A 16,883-nucleotide genomic window follows, 5' to 3' on the forward strand; every position below is an offset into this window, starting at 1 on the left:
CAGCTGGTGGGAGCACAAACCAGTTTGCTGCACAGACTGGTAAGGACGGGAACACCCTGCAATGACAACACCTAAAATCCTTTACAAGAGCTTTCGCTCCTCATCTCTGAGGGCACAGACCAATCTTCAGGTGAAGTTCAGAACAACATCCCATCCATTTTGTAAGAGCATGACAAGGGATTTTCTATCCTCAAAGCACCTGACACCTGCTTACAGACAGACTGTGTGTGCTCATGAACCTTGCTGGGACAGAATTCCCAGAGCAGGGTGAGTGTAGGTCACCTCCTTTCTGGGAAACATTGGCAATGAACCCCCTGATTCTGGTAGGGGAAAACCTCCAAGGAACAATTCTTGTACATTTTACTGGAAGGCACTTTGTACCTGTGTGCTGCCTCCACAGCTCAGGAATGTCCTGTTCAAGGCAGAGCCACACACCCATTATTGTTTGCTTTTAATGCTGCAAAGGTTGAGCAACCCCAAATCTATGGGATTTCCAGGGAGACTCCCATTCATCCGTTACAAACAGAAACAAGAAATCCCGGGAGCACCACAGGAGGGAAGCAGAGAAGAACTCCAGGTTTGGTGCCTGTTTGCAGCCCCTGGGGCAGGGCAGAGGCAGCAGCAGCCCTGGCTCCCACAGCAGCATCCCTGCCCTGCAGAGCAGCATTCCTGCCTCCCAGAGCAGTTGTCCACCCTCTCCTCTGTGCCAAACCGAGCCTCTGGTGCCGAGCAGTGTTTCATAACCACACACAGCCCAGAGTCAGAACCCTCTGCAATGCATCAGGACTGCAGCTCCTGCCCTGAGCCACTCGCCTTCAGCACCATTCCCGTGTCTCCACTCCACAGCTTGCTTGTCCAGAAGGTACAAATGTGAATTTTTCTGCATTTACTGCCAGGAATCAGCCCCAGCAAGAAATGTAAGCCTACCCCAACATGCTCTTTGTCACCAAAGGGCCACAAGTACTTTGTACCAGAACAACCACCTTTACAGGGCACAAAGGAAATGACAGAAACATCCTATAAACACTGAGTTTTCCTCAAAGATGATGGAATGACCCTGTTTTGCACAGATCCAGATAAAACATTTTCCCATCTGCCCTTCCTGAGCATCACAGCTGGCCAATTCCTGATCCTGCTGCATCCACGGAGGAGATTGCTGACATTTATTGACAGTCCGTCACCTCACTGCAGGAAATTCGGGACTCCGGGCTGAGCTGGGAGCTTGGATCTTTATCTTTAGCAAAATGGGTTGTTCCTTCAGATTGCCTGGCAGCTCGGAGGGCTGGAGAGCTGAGGCAAACAAGCAGGCAGTGATTGAGATGATAAACATCACTGAAGTGTTTGCATTTGTCATCTCGTTTATGGCCCATGTGACAAGATAAACCTGGCAGCTGAGATGGATCTGGCCATTACCATCCCTGATGGAGTTCAGCAGGCAAAGTGCTCTGAGGCAGCTTTAAACTCCCAATTTCCCAGTTAGGTTCCCCGTTTGAAGCCAAGGTGTTTTTGTCTGATCAGCACCAAGCCCCGTCTGGCTGCGGCTCCAGGGGCTGTTCCGTGCAGGGGGACACTCCCACTGCACCCCAGCCATGCCCTGACCAAGAAGGGGAGCCCAGGATGTGACTGGGAATGCTGAACCAGAACTCCAAGCTGTCTGAAGAGAAGAAAAGCCTTTGTACATACATTTAAGTCATTTGGAAGTGGGTAAGGGGGAAGGAAATGTTCCATCCAAAGCACACACTGACAGTGTGGAACGAGACAGAAATAGCTGAACTATTTCCATGTACGAGCAAACGTTCTCCTGGTAGAAATGATCCAGGATTGGCTCATGTTTCCATGCTAAATTCATAGTATTTTGGGACGAGAAGCAAACGTGGGACTTAATACTAACGATCATTTCCTTTTTAATTAACAGAGGTCCTTCTCCAGGATGTTACAACCGAGCCTGCAGCTCACCCGCCGTGTTCTGGCTCACGGCTTTGGCACCTGAGCTGCTCCCCAGCCCCCTCCTGGCAGGAAGGTGATGCTCTGTGCACCTGTGCGACCCCACAGCCGGGCTCTGCCTCACCTCCCGCCCTTATCCCACACTCCCACCTCCTCACAGAATCGGAATAACGGGGACAAGGCTGTGACACGGCCTGACACAGGCCAGGGGTGGAACCCTGGGGCTCCCGGAACGCAAGAACTGCCCCAAGTGGCGTCCCAGCCCTGCACTGCTGCAATGCATCAGGAGTGAGGATCACTGTTTTCCCCTAAGGAGTATTATGTTCTCAGATAATGAGCAACAAATATTCCACAGCTCAGGAAAAACGATTTTTAAAGGTCCGTGGTGAGTTGTTGTTTTTAGGTTTGTTTTTTGTTTGTTTTTGAGTCTTTTAACACCAGCACTTGCAGCTCCGTATGACGTCAGTTTACACACACCAACAGCCCTTCCTGAAAGTGTGACTTCCCATGGCTGTTCCCTCAGGATTCCCTCTGAGCAATTGGTCTGGATGGGACAGTTCCCTGGATAAATTTCCATAACTAACCCTGGTGAAAGCAGCTGCATTCCCAGCGTCTGCGTTCATTTGTAACGTCACTGGAACGCGGCCAGCCTGTCCTTGGCATTTCCACGGGATCGGGAATATCCACATGGAACACAATATAAAAGCATCTTGGATTCTGACTGATCATTTTTTAATCATGGGCCCTCCTGGTTGAGCAGTAAAGCACATCCCTGCTTTAATTTCCAGGAAGCAGTGGGAGGGTTGGATGACCTCACTCATCATTAATTTCTACAACATCCTCTCAAAAAGTGTCACTCTCCTCCTGCCAAGGACTGCACAGCGAGGGACAGCAGGAGCTGGGATGCTGGGAATCCAATTAAAAGAACACAAACCCCTGGAGCTGCAATTCCTCCGGTGATCTTATTGCCATAAAATAATCTGACCAGGAACACGGTGCTTTTCCCAAACTTCTTACTTCTGAAGGGCAAGGCACCAGCACCCCCTGACTCCTGCCAGCTCAGCTGCCTTCCCAGTGCTGAATGTCCTGGCTCAGACTTCGCTCCGTGCTCACACCAACTCCAGGGATTCCCAGAATGACCTGCCCAGTGGCCTGACAGGACCTGGCCCAGTAAGCCACTGGTGTTTCTTTAGTTTATCCCTGACCTGTGAGACAGCCCCCAGTGATGCCAGAATGAAGAGACTGTTCCCAGTCTTCCTTCTGGTAAAAATTCCTCATGGAAGCCTCAGTGATGAGAACAGATCTTCTGTATTATAATGACAAACCCAGGATATTTTATCATAAAATCATGGAATGGTTTAGGTTGGAGGGGACCTTAAAGCTCATCCAATTCCACCCCCTGCCATGGGCAGGGACACCTTCCACTAGACCAAGCTGATCCAAGCCCTGTCCAGCCTGTCCTGGGACACTTCCAGGGATGGGGCAATGTCTAACTATTGCTGATGTATTTTGCTGTCAGGCAAAGAGCTGTTTCCATACATATTTAAGAGTTCTTCAGTGGGATGGGAGGAATCCTTGTGCTGCATTTGTCCCCAGGAGGACTGAAGATGCTGGAGAAGGCTTGGATCGATCCGTGTGCCGGGACTGTGGTCGGGTGGCGTCAGTGGGATCGATCCAACCGGAGCGGCCGGAATCCTCTCCAACTGCTGCATGCCCTGCTCACCGAGTGGGGAATTCCCTGCAGCCAAGTCTGCTAATTTTAGCCTTTGCTGGTGGATTTGGGAGTGAAGTGCAGGGCAAGGCACTCACAGCAGCTCTGCTAACTCCTGCCCCGCCAGAGAGATGTGCTAAAGTGGAGCTAACGAGCTCTGAATCACCCCCTGCCACCAGAGCCTCGGTGATTAATCAGTGCAGACACAGCCAGCTCTTATCAGTCAGCAAATATTAATAATTGATGAACATCCTGAAGTGACGATGTCACCATGAACAGCCAGGGACACTCGGCTGTGCACACCCCCAGGATACCCTGACACATCACCATCTGTTCCCCCCAAGCCCTTGGCAGCTGTGGGAAAAGAGGGGTCAGGATCCAGAGTTTCAGATACCCTGCACAGCCTTCCACTATCCCAGGTTGCTCCCAGCCCTGTCCAACCTTGCCTTGGACACTTCCAGGGTCAGGGCAACCACAGCTTCTCTGGGCAACCTGTGCCAGGGCCTCCCCACCCTCACAGCCAAGAATTCCTTCCACAGATCTAACCTAAATTTCCCCTCTTTCCTTTTTGGCATATCCTTGCCAAAAGTCCCATACTCTGAGGCTCCTGGGAAAGATCCATCAGCATCTCCTCTTCCCATGATCTTTACAGCTAAAGTGTGTTATAAATAAACCCACAGTAGTTTTATGGTGGTTCCCCTTTGGAACCTGTCACTCAAACCCTTTTGTCCAGGGATGCTTTGATACCTTCCTGGAAAAGAGACACTTGAACATCCCACCCACACCTCCTCTGGCTGCAGGGAGCTCAGAGAGTCTGACATGAAGACTCCCTGCTCCCAGCAGTGGCTGTGCCTGCCCAGGGATTCCCTGCATTCCTCGCAGCTGTCACGGACACAGACACAAGTCAAGGGATGGGAGAGGTGGAAGCAAAGCTTCCCAGGAACCACAGGGACCCAGCAGTCATTCAAACCACACCAAAAACCCAACCAACCACCCCAAAGGTGGCCAAGGAGCTCCTCCCACCCACCTGAGCACAGGAACAGGAAAGCAGCACTCACCTCCCTGCTTACTTCTGTCAAGATAGATTGAAACCCTTCGGGCCAGACCTGTGAGGAGACAGGGATGAGGGGTTGGTGCTCAGGGTGAGTCGGTCAGCCAGAGCGAAAATAATCTTAGAAAAGGATTAGAACAAGCAATTCAAATTAAAGATCCCAAAAGAGAAGCAGTAGCACCCAGAGCAGCACATGCCTCCATCCGAGTGCGGGCACTCGTTCCAGCACAGCATTCCTGGGAAGCCACCAGCCTGTCATGTGGAGCGAGGGCTCGGGCTGCCTGACAGCAGCACAGAGCTGACATTTCTGCTGGAACAAGGAGAGCATCCCCTGCCTCAGCTGGTCCCAGTTCTCAAGCAGGTTGGGAAGTGACAGACGGATCCGAGCACAGAGCACGGGGCTGCTGCTGGGGGAGGTCGGGGCTCCTCTGCCCACACCTGGGTGGGCAGGCAGGTAACCAGCACCCCGAGAGTGCAACAACTCATGGGTGCTCTGTTTGAAGAGCTCCTAAATGGGAAGTGACCCCCAGACACAGACTGGTTTCAGCCATGAAACCCCCAGGCAATGAGAGCAGAGTAGCAAATGGGGGGTGAGACATTGTGGGGCCACCCTGGAGAATCACAGAATCCTGAAATAGAATCCCAGAATGGTTTGGGTTAGAAGGAACACCTTAAAGGCCATCCAGTTCCACCCCCTGCCATGGGCAGGGACACCTCCCACTAGCCCAGGTTGCTCCAAGCCCCATCCAACCTGACCTTGGACACTCCCAGGGATGGGGCAGCCACAGCTTCTCTGGGCAACCTGGGCCAGGGCCTCCCCATCCTGTCCTGCACAGGGAGCTCCAGGTGCTCAGGAAGGGACCAGGCCAAGTCCTTCAGAAGTGATATCCTGGTTCCCTTTACTGGCTGGAGAGGGAAAACACCACAGGGATCTGCAGGGAGCACACGAGGAACGTTTGATGACTATGAACCAGCTGGCCCCACTTCTGCATTTTTCCAAATTCCAGAACTGTGCTGTTTTCAAGGACAAGGCCTTTCTGACTGTGGAGCTGTGGCTTGTTCCCTTTGTCACAGAGACCCCCCAGGCTGCTGTATGAGAACACGCTCACACCAGGCTACAGGTCCCTGTGCTGCTCCCCAGCCTGCAAACACTCTTTTCTAGAGAAACTGCCAGAATTCCCAAAGTCTCCTGCTGAGAAAGCACAGCTCCAGAGCACATCAGGTCTATGTTCCTCCTACGCTGCTCAAGAGAGGCATATTCCTCTTGCCTTCTGGAAGTGGGAAAATGGCCCAGGAAAGTCATGTTCTGGCTGTTCTCAAGAGCAAGTCAGAGATGACTGTGGCATTATGACACAGGGGAAATGCTGGGAGAGGAGGGAAGGAAATCAATAGTGGGAGCAAACAAATTCCTGTAAAACTCCTGAGCTCTGCAGCTTCAAAGATGCATCTTCAGTTTTATGAGCCAGTGCTGGACCACAACTATGGTCTTGGCACCAGATGACTGTGAAGAGTCTCATTTCCACGGGGACTTGCTCCACATAGTTCTTTTGAAGTGGTACATTTATTTCTCTCTCCACAAAGGGATCTGTCCTTCTCTTCTGCCAAACCCGCTGCGAAGGTGGAAGGCAAAGAAAACAGGCCCCAGACTGCTTCAATCCATAAGGGAAAGAAACAGGCAAAAACCCTCCTGTTCTGGCAAAGGCAACCACCCAACTCTCCAGCTCACTCAGCTCTGAGCCTGTTCTGCAGCGTCAGACGGTGACAATCCTTTCAGGGAGTAAACCCTGGGCAGGGTAAGGGACAATCATGCAAAGTGCACATGGAAAAGAAGGCAGGAAAATGGGATGGGGCTGAGGGACCTCAGTGGGCAGCTGTCACCACCCTCCCTGAACATCATGAGAGCTGACAGTCAGGGCAGTCTGGGGGAATTCCCAGCACCAAGATGCAAGATCCTGAATCCAGGGATGGGAAACATTAACCAACGTGCAGGAAAGCTGGTGTTGGCAAACAAACACAGAGTGACACTGCAAAGGGCATCTCGTGATGGATCTTGGACCTGTTCTGCCCAAGCAGAGCCAGGCCTTTCCCTCCCAGGGCAGCCCCACTGTGTCCCTCCTGCTCTTGCTGACACCTCTAAAGGGCAGGTTGGGACCACAGCGATCTGCACAGCGGGCTCTGAACTTTCAGCAGCTCCTAATCAGTTCTGAGCACGTCCCTCAGCGAGGCAGAGCCTGGGCTCACCTCAAACACAGCTCCTCTTCCCTGAGACAAACTGTGAGCAGTTAAGGGAAACATAACAGACAGGAGCTCACCCAGGCAGCACCAGGAAAATCCAATGAATAGCTAAAAGAGCTGTGTCAGGCTCCTGGGATGAACCACATCAGCTCAGAAATGAGAATTGTCAGCTTTTAAGGTCAGGATGAATGATGATGGTCATCTCATCTGACCTCCCGCATAGCACAGGCCAGGGAGCCTCATCCAGCAGTTCCTCCATCAATCCCACAAAGTGCTGATTGAACTACAGCACACACAGGAAAACCTGAAGCCTTGATTAAAAATATTCAAGTGACAGAGAATTGCCATTAGAGCATCAGTACCTGACAAGGTCTCGGATGGACGGAATGTCCACCTCCTGTAATGCCCTAAAACCTCCTGTAATGCCCTAAAACCTCCTGTAACGCCCTAAAACTGACTTCAGGGTTACTGATTTTCTGGCTTCATCCTACATGTGGCTGGATGCCAGTATTCCTTTTTACACCCTTCTCTACCCAACTTTTATACCATTCCAAGCAGGCCAATGTCTCACTGTGCTGCCCTTCTGCACGTCCCAGATTTAGACTGCACGTTCCTTTGCCACCTCCTGACCCACAACAAACAGCAAAGAACAAGTGCCAAAGTTGGAGCTTGGGCCGAAGGAGATCACAGGTGCAACATGCAAAGCTGTACAAAGGCTGGTTTTTACCTTCCCCCCAAGAGGACTCCGTGGGGACCCACCTCGTGTGGTTGGCAGCATGTCCGACAGCCCCTGCCAGGCCGTCACCATCTCTGGGTTCTTCTCCAGGTCTGCAAAGTTCTTCCACACTCTGATGGCACCATCATCTTGGGGAGCACAGGGGGAGAGAACACAAAGCAATGTCACTGCTGATGCAGCTCTCACAATTCCTCGTGCATGAGGAAGAAGAGAAGCAAAACCGCAGTCGCACAGACTCCAAAACTCAAGAGTGTCACTTGAACTTAATTATTTTTGTTAGAGTTGTTTTTCCTCTCTAATCACACATCTGTGAAACCTAAAGCTTTGTTCTACTGGAACTGTTCTGGAAGAGCTTTTCTCCTTCCCTTGAATAACACCTGACATTACATGTCTCTCCATTTCCCTCAATCATTCATTTTCTCCAGGATTCATCTCTGTCCTCCTCGCTATTGGTGCCAAGAGCTACATAAGTACCCACTCAACACAAAACAGCCCCACAGAAGCAGCTGAACCAAAGCCCAGCCCATCAGCAGCAAATCTTTCAAGAACATTGTGTATTTTTTCAATTTTCTCCCTATCTGTGAAACTTTTGTGCTAAGAATCAATAAATTGAAAGGAAAACGTCCTAAAGGCCCTCTCAGCTCCTCTTCCAGCTCCCTTAATTACACCCAACCTGCACAGTTCAGTAGGAAGTTGGAGAAGCTGTTGAAAACACTCCTACTGACAGGTTTGGAATGGTTCCTTGGGAGAGGAGCTGATCTGACTCACAGCCTTACAGACCAAAGAATGGGGCAGAGCTCTTCATGCAATCCCACATGATGCAACGGGGTCTTCTGGAGAACTGCTGAGGTGAGAGATGGACTAGAGAGAAACTCAGAACTACCTGAAAAGTTCAGTGCTTAAGCTGAGCCTCGCCCGCTCTACACTGAAAACAGCACAGGGAACAGAATTTGAGTTCTTAAATTTTGGCTGCTGCACGATTTCAGCTTTAATGAACTAAAATCCCCTTTGCCCAGGTGTTCTACAGGGGGAGGTGACCCTGCTCTTGCAATGATAGGTAAAGATTCAGAATGAGGTAACGAATAAAGCTGGGACTGGGAATGGAACACTTCAAGTGTTTGACTTGTCAGTCCTTTGAAAATCTTTCCAGCACCTAGTTAAGAGATTTCAGGACTGCCAGAAACAACCTGCAGGTTTGATCCTGGAAATGGCCTCCTCAGCTGAGAGCAGGCAGGTGAGTGCAGGGCAGGGAAGGATCAGGCTGGACAAATCCAGAACAGCTCACCCAGACTGGAATTCTGCAAAGGCCCCCCAGTCCTGCCCTCACACGTGGGAAAATGTGTTCTCTACCTGTGGCAGTCAGCAGCAAGGAGCAGTCCTGTCCATTCAGGTACTCCATCGCTGTGATCCGGGTGTACCGAGGGTTCCCGTTGTGGAAATAGTCCAGCTTCTCCCCTTTCTCCCAGTCCCAAAAACTGTGGGAGAGAAAAATAGCAAGGTAGCAAGTCAGTTCTCAGTTCTCTGTGTAAGCTATAAAGAGATGTACACATTATCCAATTATATCTCATGGATACCAGCTCAATTTGGATTTCTCCTTTGGAGTTTGGCATCATTTTACTAATAACGTATCATAGAATCATGAAACGGTTTGGGTTGGAAGGGACCTTAAAGCTCATCCCCTTCCACCCCCTGCCATGGGCAGGGACACCTTCCCCTAGCCCAGGTTGCTCCAAGCCCTGTCCAACCTGGCCTTGGACACTTCCAGGGATGGGGCAGCCACAGCTCCTCTGGGCAACCTGTGCCAGGGCCTCCCCACCCTCACAGGGAGAATTTAAACACCTCAACCTTCTGTGAAGGACACAGGGCAGAGTCCCAGCCCTAAGTGCTGTAACCTTGCCAGGATCCTTCTGCAGCCCCAGCTCAGCAGCTCGGGGACAGGAGGACTCGGGGACAGGAGGACTCGGGGACAGGAGGACTCGGGGACAGGAGGACTCGGGGCCTGAGCTCTGGGAGGTTCTGCCCCATGTCCCTGCCCTGAGAGGGAGGATGGCCATGGGGGAAGGGGCAGGGAAAAGGAGGAATATTTGTGGCACCTGTGGTGACCCCCACGTGCCCTGCAGAGCCCCCCGAGCCCCCCATCCCCTCACCAGATGCTGTCCTTGTCGGCCACGGCGATGCAGGGCGTGAAGGGGTGGAACTTCACCACCGAGGGCACGCCCGGGTTCCTGTTGAGGAAGATCTGATCGTCCAGCCGGGAAATCCCTGCGGGGACAGGAGGCAGCACAGCTCAGCCCTGGGAATGGCCCAGGGACAGGAGGCAGCACAGTTCAGCCCTGGGAATGCCCCACCTGAGGGAGGGGGCTTGGACCACCCCGGCTTCCCAGAGCCACGTGTCCCTCTGCCCCCCTCCTCCTACCCCCAGTTCTCACCAGCAGACCCCCAGCACTCCCCTCCTTCAAGGAGCTTCCCAGACCCCCATCACTGACAGCCCCGACTCCCCCACACCGACTGTGACACGACTTAAGGCACAAACTAAAAACTGTGGTGACAAATCAGGGGGCCCTTTACGTTGGCAACCAAAGAGAACAAGCACAACCAAGCCCAGGGAAACACCAGTTTGTATCAAGAGAAAAACCAACACTATTTCTTCAAAATATAAAAAATGAAAATGCTTTTTTTCAACTTAAAATACAGCATTTCACTGTAGCTTGTGGATTATTTATTTAAGCTTCCATTTAATTTCTTTTAAATTTTAGGTTAATTTGCAAATGAAAAATGTATTTTCCATGGAGACCTTAAAACGATGGGTAAAGACTTTTCCCATCTTGTCTTCAGAGCAGTTTCCTATTCACAAACAGTGTTGGGACCCCTGACACTGCTATTTTTTGGCACACTACGAATTCATCACACAAACCCCTAAGCCCAGGAGACATCTATTCAGCTCGAGTTTGTTTTAGAATGCATCCATTTAATCTAATTTTCATTAAAAGCTTGTAAGTCTATTTTAATTCTTTTTAATATTTCACATTTTCATTATTTTTTTAATGAATAGTGGCATTTTAGTCACTCAGGTCAAGCAACCAAATATGAACACTGTCTAGAAAGAGATTTAATTTCTCCAGGCAAGCATGAAAAATCCCCTTCTTTGTATTCAAACAGATCTCCCAGGCCATCTCCTGGGCTCCAGGTTCATTCCTGTTTCTCTGGTTGATGATATTCTGCAGTTTCCCGACAGGAAGCTCCACATGGCACTGAAGGGAGCTCAGGAACCTCCTGACGATGGGGCTGAGCCCTGGGCACTTTTCCATTCAGCACATTAGGATTTCCAGCTCCATGTGCCTCCACGAGCATCCCCAGGGAGGACCAGCCTCCACCACATGGTCCTGCCCCGGGAATGCCACTGGAAAGATGCCAGGAGCTCGTGTAAATGCAGCTCCCCAGCCTCTGCTGCTCAGGGCACACAAGAAGCAGGGATAATTCGGGGATGCAAATTCCTCTGAAAGCTTCATTAGGTTCCACCTTATTCAAATAAATTCCTGTGCTAAGAGAATTCCAGCCCAGAAGCTGCCTCAGAGAGCCCTAAATGAACACAGGTTTCTGGAGAGCTCACACGAACCTGAGGCACATTGGAAGCAGCACACACAAAGCCATACACACAAACACTCAAAATATAATGGGATATAAGGAGTAAATGATCATTTACAGAGCTCAGCAGAGCAGAGAATATGAGAGACATCACTGAGGCCTTTCCTGGGCATGGTGGGGCGTGTCCAGCAGCTCCAGGGCCATGTCTGTCCCACATCAAACACTGAGCTCTGCAGCTCTAAGGGTTATCCTCCAGCATTCCACCTGCTCCCTGGGGGAGTCCCTGCTCTGGGGCTCCCACACTGGTCAGCCAGCCTGGAGCTGCCCTGGCTGAGATGGAGCCGTGTGTTCAATGGGCAGGGCAGACAATGGGCACTTCAGGGGGTCACTTCCCTGATGTGGTGACCAAACCCAGCAGCTGAGAACAGAAAGAGGGGCGACCATCAGTGACACACCTGCAGCAGCATCACCTCACCTGCACCAGGAGGGAACGGGCGCCGGTCCAGGGTGAGGGTCAGCACAGGATCCCCGCTAATTGGGGTCATCACTAATTGGGGTTTTACAGTTCAGTGTCCTGAACAAGGGAAACAAACCACTCACCCTTCTGGATGATCTTCTGGGCCTGCTTCCTGACCCGGGCGTTGCGCAGGAACCGCCACTCCCTCTCCTTGCGGATCTGGCTCTCCAGGTCGTGCTCTTCAGGGATCTTTCAGGAGAGGAATAAATACACAAAACAAACCAGCAATGACCATCACAACTCCAGGAATTAGCTGACTGATCCCACAGTCCCTGTGACTCCCGTCCCCTCCAAACAGAGGTCTGGTACAATCCAGATTTCTCTGTTTAACACTCCTCAGCTGAAAAGCATCACACAGCAACCCTGAGATCAAAGGGGGAACACAGCTCTGCTCCAGCCAGCTCAGAACCCACTGAAATCCTTCTTCCCCTGCTAACCAAGGACTGCAGGCCTAGAAGGTCACAGCTCATTCCCAAATCCCCGGGATGCTCAGGGTCCCACCACCATTCACCAGTAACAGCCTGTTTTGGTTCCTCGCACTGGAACGTGATCCCCTCGTGTCACCTGGGTTTGATGACACACAAAACTCCCCCAGAAACTGTGGAGCAGCCACAGCCACTCTGAGCTATTTGATGATATTTATTCACACTCCACAGCTCCAGGTTTTGGCACTCCATGGCTTCCCTGCAAAACCTGTGCTCCAGGCAGAAGGCCAGGTCGGGATTGGGCAGCTCCTGCCCAGGATGGGAGAAGTCCCAGTGCTGCTCCCACCACGGGTATCCCCACCCTTAGAGCACAGGATCAAAAGGAGTGATCTCATCCCCAAACATGGCAGGAGCTACATAAGAGGTGTAGCATTTTTAATGTTTAAAACGTTGTCCAAGACCAGTAACCCCCCTGCTCTGGAGCCATTCCTGGATCAGTGAAGGGGCTGAGCTACAGGACTCTGATCCAGCTTCTTTTGATGCTGGCTGTTCCAAAGGAGTAACTCTTGGAGAAGGGAGACAAAGTCCTTCCACTCCTTCCCTGTGCCTCAGAAACACACTTCTTCCCTGGATAAGAAAGTACTTAAATCATCTGTCACTATTACAGTGCCTTCAAAACACACTATACTTTGGAAAACACTATCAGAGCTGAATTTCTGCTTCTTTAAAACAAATAAAAAATAACAAGCCCACCCTCCACCTTTCCTCCTGGTAAAAAAAAGAAAGGCATTTCTATTTCAGTACAACACCTATTAGAAAGGCAATGACAAACTACCCATAATGTAAAGCAATAAACAAACCTGAGCTAAAATACATCAAAGGAATTTGAGAGTGGAGAGATGACACCTACACCTTAATGAAAATCCAGCTTCTCTGGGAATAAATTAAAGTAAGCCCTAAAAGGCCAAGGAAGAGCCCTTGGACCACCACTGCAGTGAGTCAGAGCACACAGGAAAACAGCATCCTGGCCCCCCGTGCCCACCCACCGGCAGGGCTGGGCTGTGGGATGGCCCTGCCAGCCTCCCCCAGGCACAAACCAGCGACACCTGAACCCTCCCACCTTGCAGGGCATTTGAAAGTCAGCCAAGTTTTCCTTCTCTAACACCGTCTCTCTCCCTCATGCCATGGCAGTGGGTGCCAGGAGGGCAGCAGGGAGGATCTGGCACCCGGCTCCAGTGGCAGATCCAGTTTTCCCTGGGTAACATTCCTGCAGCAGTTGCAGGGAGCTCACTTCTCTCCCAGGGCTCTGAACGGCGGCCAAGGCACAGCGCTGCAGCTCGGGCAGGCATTTATCAGGAAGGATTTCTTATGTAATTCTCACCTTCCAGGATCCTTCCCAGCTCCTGCCTGCATGTTCTGCCAGTCCTGGAAACAACAGATGCCGGCTCCCTCGCTCCTTGCCTCAGGACTTCCTGACAGCTGGCAGCCAGGCTTTCCTGCGCCGCGCGCGCCAAGCCCGCCCGTGGCTCCCAGAACAGCCTCGTGCCACGAGGGATGTCAGGGAGAGGAAAGGCTTTTGCAGAGATCAGAGTTGGGGTACAGGGACCTGCTCTTCCTGGCACACGGACAATTTGCAGCGCAGTGTTTTCTTTCCCCGTTTATTTGATTAGATAATCGATAAATCAAAACCGGGATGATGGTCTGAAACGGAGCCCGTGATTTACACTGGAAATTAATCCCTCAATCTTTCCAGTGAAAGCATTCTCAGGGCAAGGTCTATGAAGCAAAACTAAATTCATAAATTAAATATGACTAAGATGCACTCACAGTCATTTTATGTTTATTCATTACAGGAACAGTTGTCTTGTCTTTCCCTGTTTAAGAAGGCAGGCAGCGGCTCCAAACGAACGGTTGGAATTAAGCATCAATGTCATCTTTTTCCATCAGTACTTGGTAGACTTTACTTTTTGCCTTTTTCATGAGGCTGAAGCTCCCAAAAGACAGCACCAGGGCTGTTCCTGTTGCTGCAAGAACGGGGACTGAAGGAACAGAGACTCCATGGAAACTCAGGCAGCACCTGAGCTGTCAGTCCTGCTTGGCTTCCAACCAAGAAACCTCAGAGAAAGTTCTCCTAAGGGGATTTCTTCCTGTCCCTTGCACACACACCAGCCACTCTTAACTCCAAAGTTATATATAATTCCCTGTTAGGATGGGATAACACTCCAGTTTTCCTGCAGAAACCATCTCCTTGGCCTTTTAAAGATGCTTTGCAAAAGTAACGGGGAAATATTTCTCTTCCTCATTTTATTAGAAAATACAGATTTGGTTTTGCTCACTGGCACTTGTGGGATGCTCAGGGTGCAGCTGCAGCACCTCCAGTCCCCTGGGAGACACGGAGCACTCTGGGACTCCAGGAAACCCTCGATTTCCATGACTCCCCCTCCCTGGCTCCTATGAATTAGTACAGGAATGCTCCATACTTTTTACTGCTTCCCCTAAAGTAATTTTGTCTATTTTATGGACATGAAGTAGCAGTAAACCCACCCCCCCCCACACAGAGCTCCCCATGCACCCACTGCCCCTGCCCGTGCCTGGCTGCCTACTGTGATTTATTTTATTAATAAAGACCCTTCTTCTCTGGAAAGAGCTTCCCTTAAAGAGCAGACAAATGTTTTCAATAAGAACAAAGAGCTCAAACATCATCTCCCTCCTCCTGTGCTCTTGTCAGGACTTGAATCAAGACACCAAAACTCATCTTGATGAGAGAAAGCCCTGGCTAAAGCTGACCAGGCAGCCCAGCCCCACAGGCCAGATGTGTCCTAATGAATTATTCTGCTCGTGAGATCAGGAGAGAGGGAATTTCACAGCAGCTGAGGAAGTGTCAGGCAATCACTTCACCAGCTACTGCTTCCTCCTGGTGATTCCCTATGGAAATCAAGAACCTGCCAGGCAACTACTGTTCTGATATCCTAAACTTGGGCAGTTACCCCCCCAGACACTTCAGTGTGCCTGAAGAGTGGGGATGGATGGCTCGGTGGCAACTCCTGGATGAGACAGTACTTAAAATGCACAATTTCCTCATTATTAAGATTTAAATATCAGTGGTTGGAATCAAACATCCGTTGTGGAAGTGGCCTTAATGCAGCTGGGCATTGTCCTTCCCAGACACAGCAACCCCTCCAAGAAATGGAGCTGAAAGCCCTGACAAGTTTGGGCTCCCTGACGACTCCCAGAGCACCTGGAGGTTTGCTTTAATGAGGGAGATTTGCTGCTTATTTCATACTTAAACCTGAAATCTGAGCTTTGGCTAAAACATTCTGGGAATTTAACAGCTAAAACATTCTGGGAATTTAACAGCTTCTCCTTCCAGTCACTGATGATCTTTGCCCATCTCTCAAGAGCCCAGGTTTGTGTTTTTCCTAGAACAAGGCTTCAGTTTATCGTTCACTTCGTGCAAAGACAACTAAGTTAAACAAAGAGCTCACTCCCCAAAAGATCTGGGTGCAGATTTGTCATTACCATCCTTATTCTTTGCCATAACACAACTGCTTTTATTTTTATAAACTTTAAAACCCAGCAGTGAGACTCCCCAGGTTTCCTCCAGGAATTCCCGTGGATGCCCAGCCACGCTCACTTTCTGCTCTTTAAGTTAAAGGTGTCTGTCCTGGGTGCCTGGGATCAGAGCACAGCTCTGAAATCCTGCTCGAGGACAGAGTGAAGCCACAGGTTCCTGCTGTCACTGGGATGCTCTGACCTCCCCCCAGGGCAGCAGCCTCCCTCCACCATTTCTCTGCCTCTTTTAGCATCCCCACAGCCAGGAAATTCAGCTGGAATGTCAGAAAGAAAACAGCATCTCTCCTTCTCCAGCCTCTCACAGCCCTTTCTGGAAAAAAGGACCTTCCTTACTCCATTTATTTATATTAAAAAAATCTATTAATTTTAACTATAATGCAATTTTCAGTATACAGAGAAGCACAACATTTCAAATGAAACAACTCTGCAATGCAACCAGGCAAAACTGGTGGATCTGGACTACAGAACCTCTCCTCACTTTTACATTCTTTGTTGATCGTGCTCCCATGGGGTGCAGGGCTTTTCCTCTGGGCTCTGTCCCTGGTCATACCCCACTTCCCCAATCTCACTCTTCTGCTCCCTCTTATTTCTTCTTCCCTCTTATGAACAAGCACAGTGGGCCCACAGCTCCTAGAGCAGCACGATGTCGGTAAATCCACCCCTTTCCCTCCCCAGACTGGAGGAAGAGCAGGGCAGGCAGGAGCCCAGCAGTGCTGGGGGCTGGGAGAGCCCCCCCAGGGGATCAGGGTTACCTTCATCACGGGCTGAGCAAAGTACTTGGCGCTCCAGTCGCAGAAGCCCGTCTGCACCGAGGCCGAGATGAAACTCTTGTGCCCGACGGCGTCGTCGGCATCGTCGGCCGTCTGCCAGGAGAGAGCAGGGTGTCACCACCCCAGGGCAGCTGCGGGCACAGGGACACCCACCCTGCCCTCAGCCAGGCAGCAAAAGCCTCGAACACACTGCCCAGGACACGGAACTCCGTGCACCCGGCTCTGGGATCGCTCCTCACAGTCCCCCCTTGGGAAGGTGCATGGACACCAGGCTGCTGCAGAGACTGGGGCTGTGTCACCCCCGGGGCACCACAGGGAGGGCCCAGCAGGAGTTTT

The 16,883-nt window shown here is 50.9% G+C and overlaps 1 protein-coding gene across 4 annotated transcripts in view; it reads right to left on the bottom strand.

Annotated features, from left to right (window-relative positions):
- Window positions 1-16,883, bottom strand: part of RPTOR (regulatory associated protein of MTOR complex 1) — a 105,329-nt gene that overhangs the window by 9,698 nt on the left and 78,748 nt on the right. For 2 of the 4 annotated variants that reach the window (XM_064676216.1, XM_064676219.1), the window contains 6 exons: window positions 16,530-16,640; window positions 11,863-11,968; window positions 9,825-9,939; window positions 9,028-9,152; window positions 7,701-7,805; window positions 4,714-4,761 (listed from right to left, as the gene is read on the bottom strand). In XM_064676216.1, the coding sequence (XP_064532286.1) occupies window positions 4,714-4,761; window positions 7,701-7,805; window positions 9,028-9,152; window positions 9,825-9,939; window positions 11,863-11,968; window positions 16,530-16,640 (610 nt within the window). The remainder of the gene's footprint in view (window positions 1-4,713; window positions 4,762-7,700; window positions 7,806-9,027; window positions 9,153-9,824; window positions 9,940-11,862; window positions 11,969-16,529; window positions 16,641-16,883) is intronic. The other 2 variants (XM_064676218.1, XM_064676215.1) reach the window with 1 other exon arrangement.

Source organism: Pseudopipra pipra, chromosome 19, assembly GCF_036250125.1.
Source record: "Pseudopipra pipra isolate bDixPip1 chromosome 19, bDixPip1.hap1, whole genome shotgun sequence".
Taxonomy (NCBI): domain Eukaryota; kingdom Metazoa; phylum Chordata; class Aves; order Passeriformes; family Pipridae; genus Pseudopipra; species Pseudopipra pipra.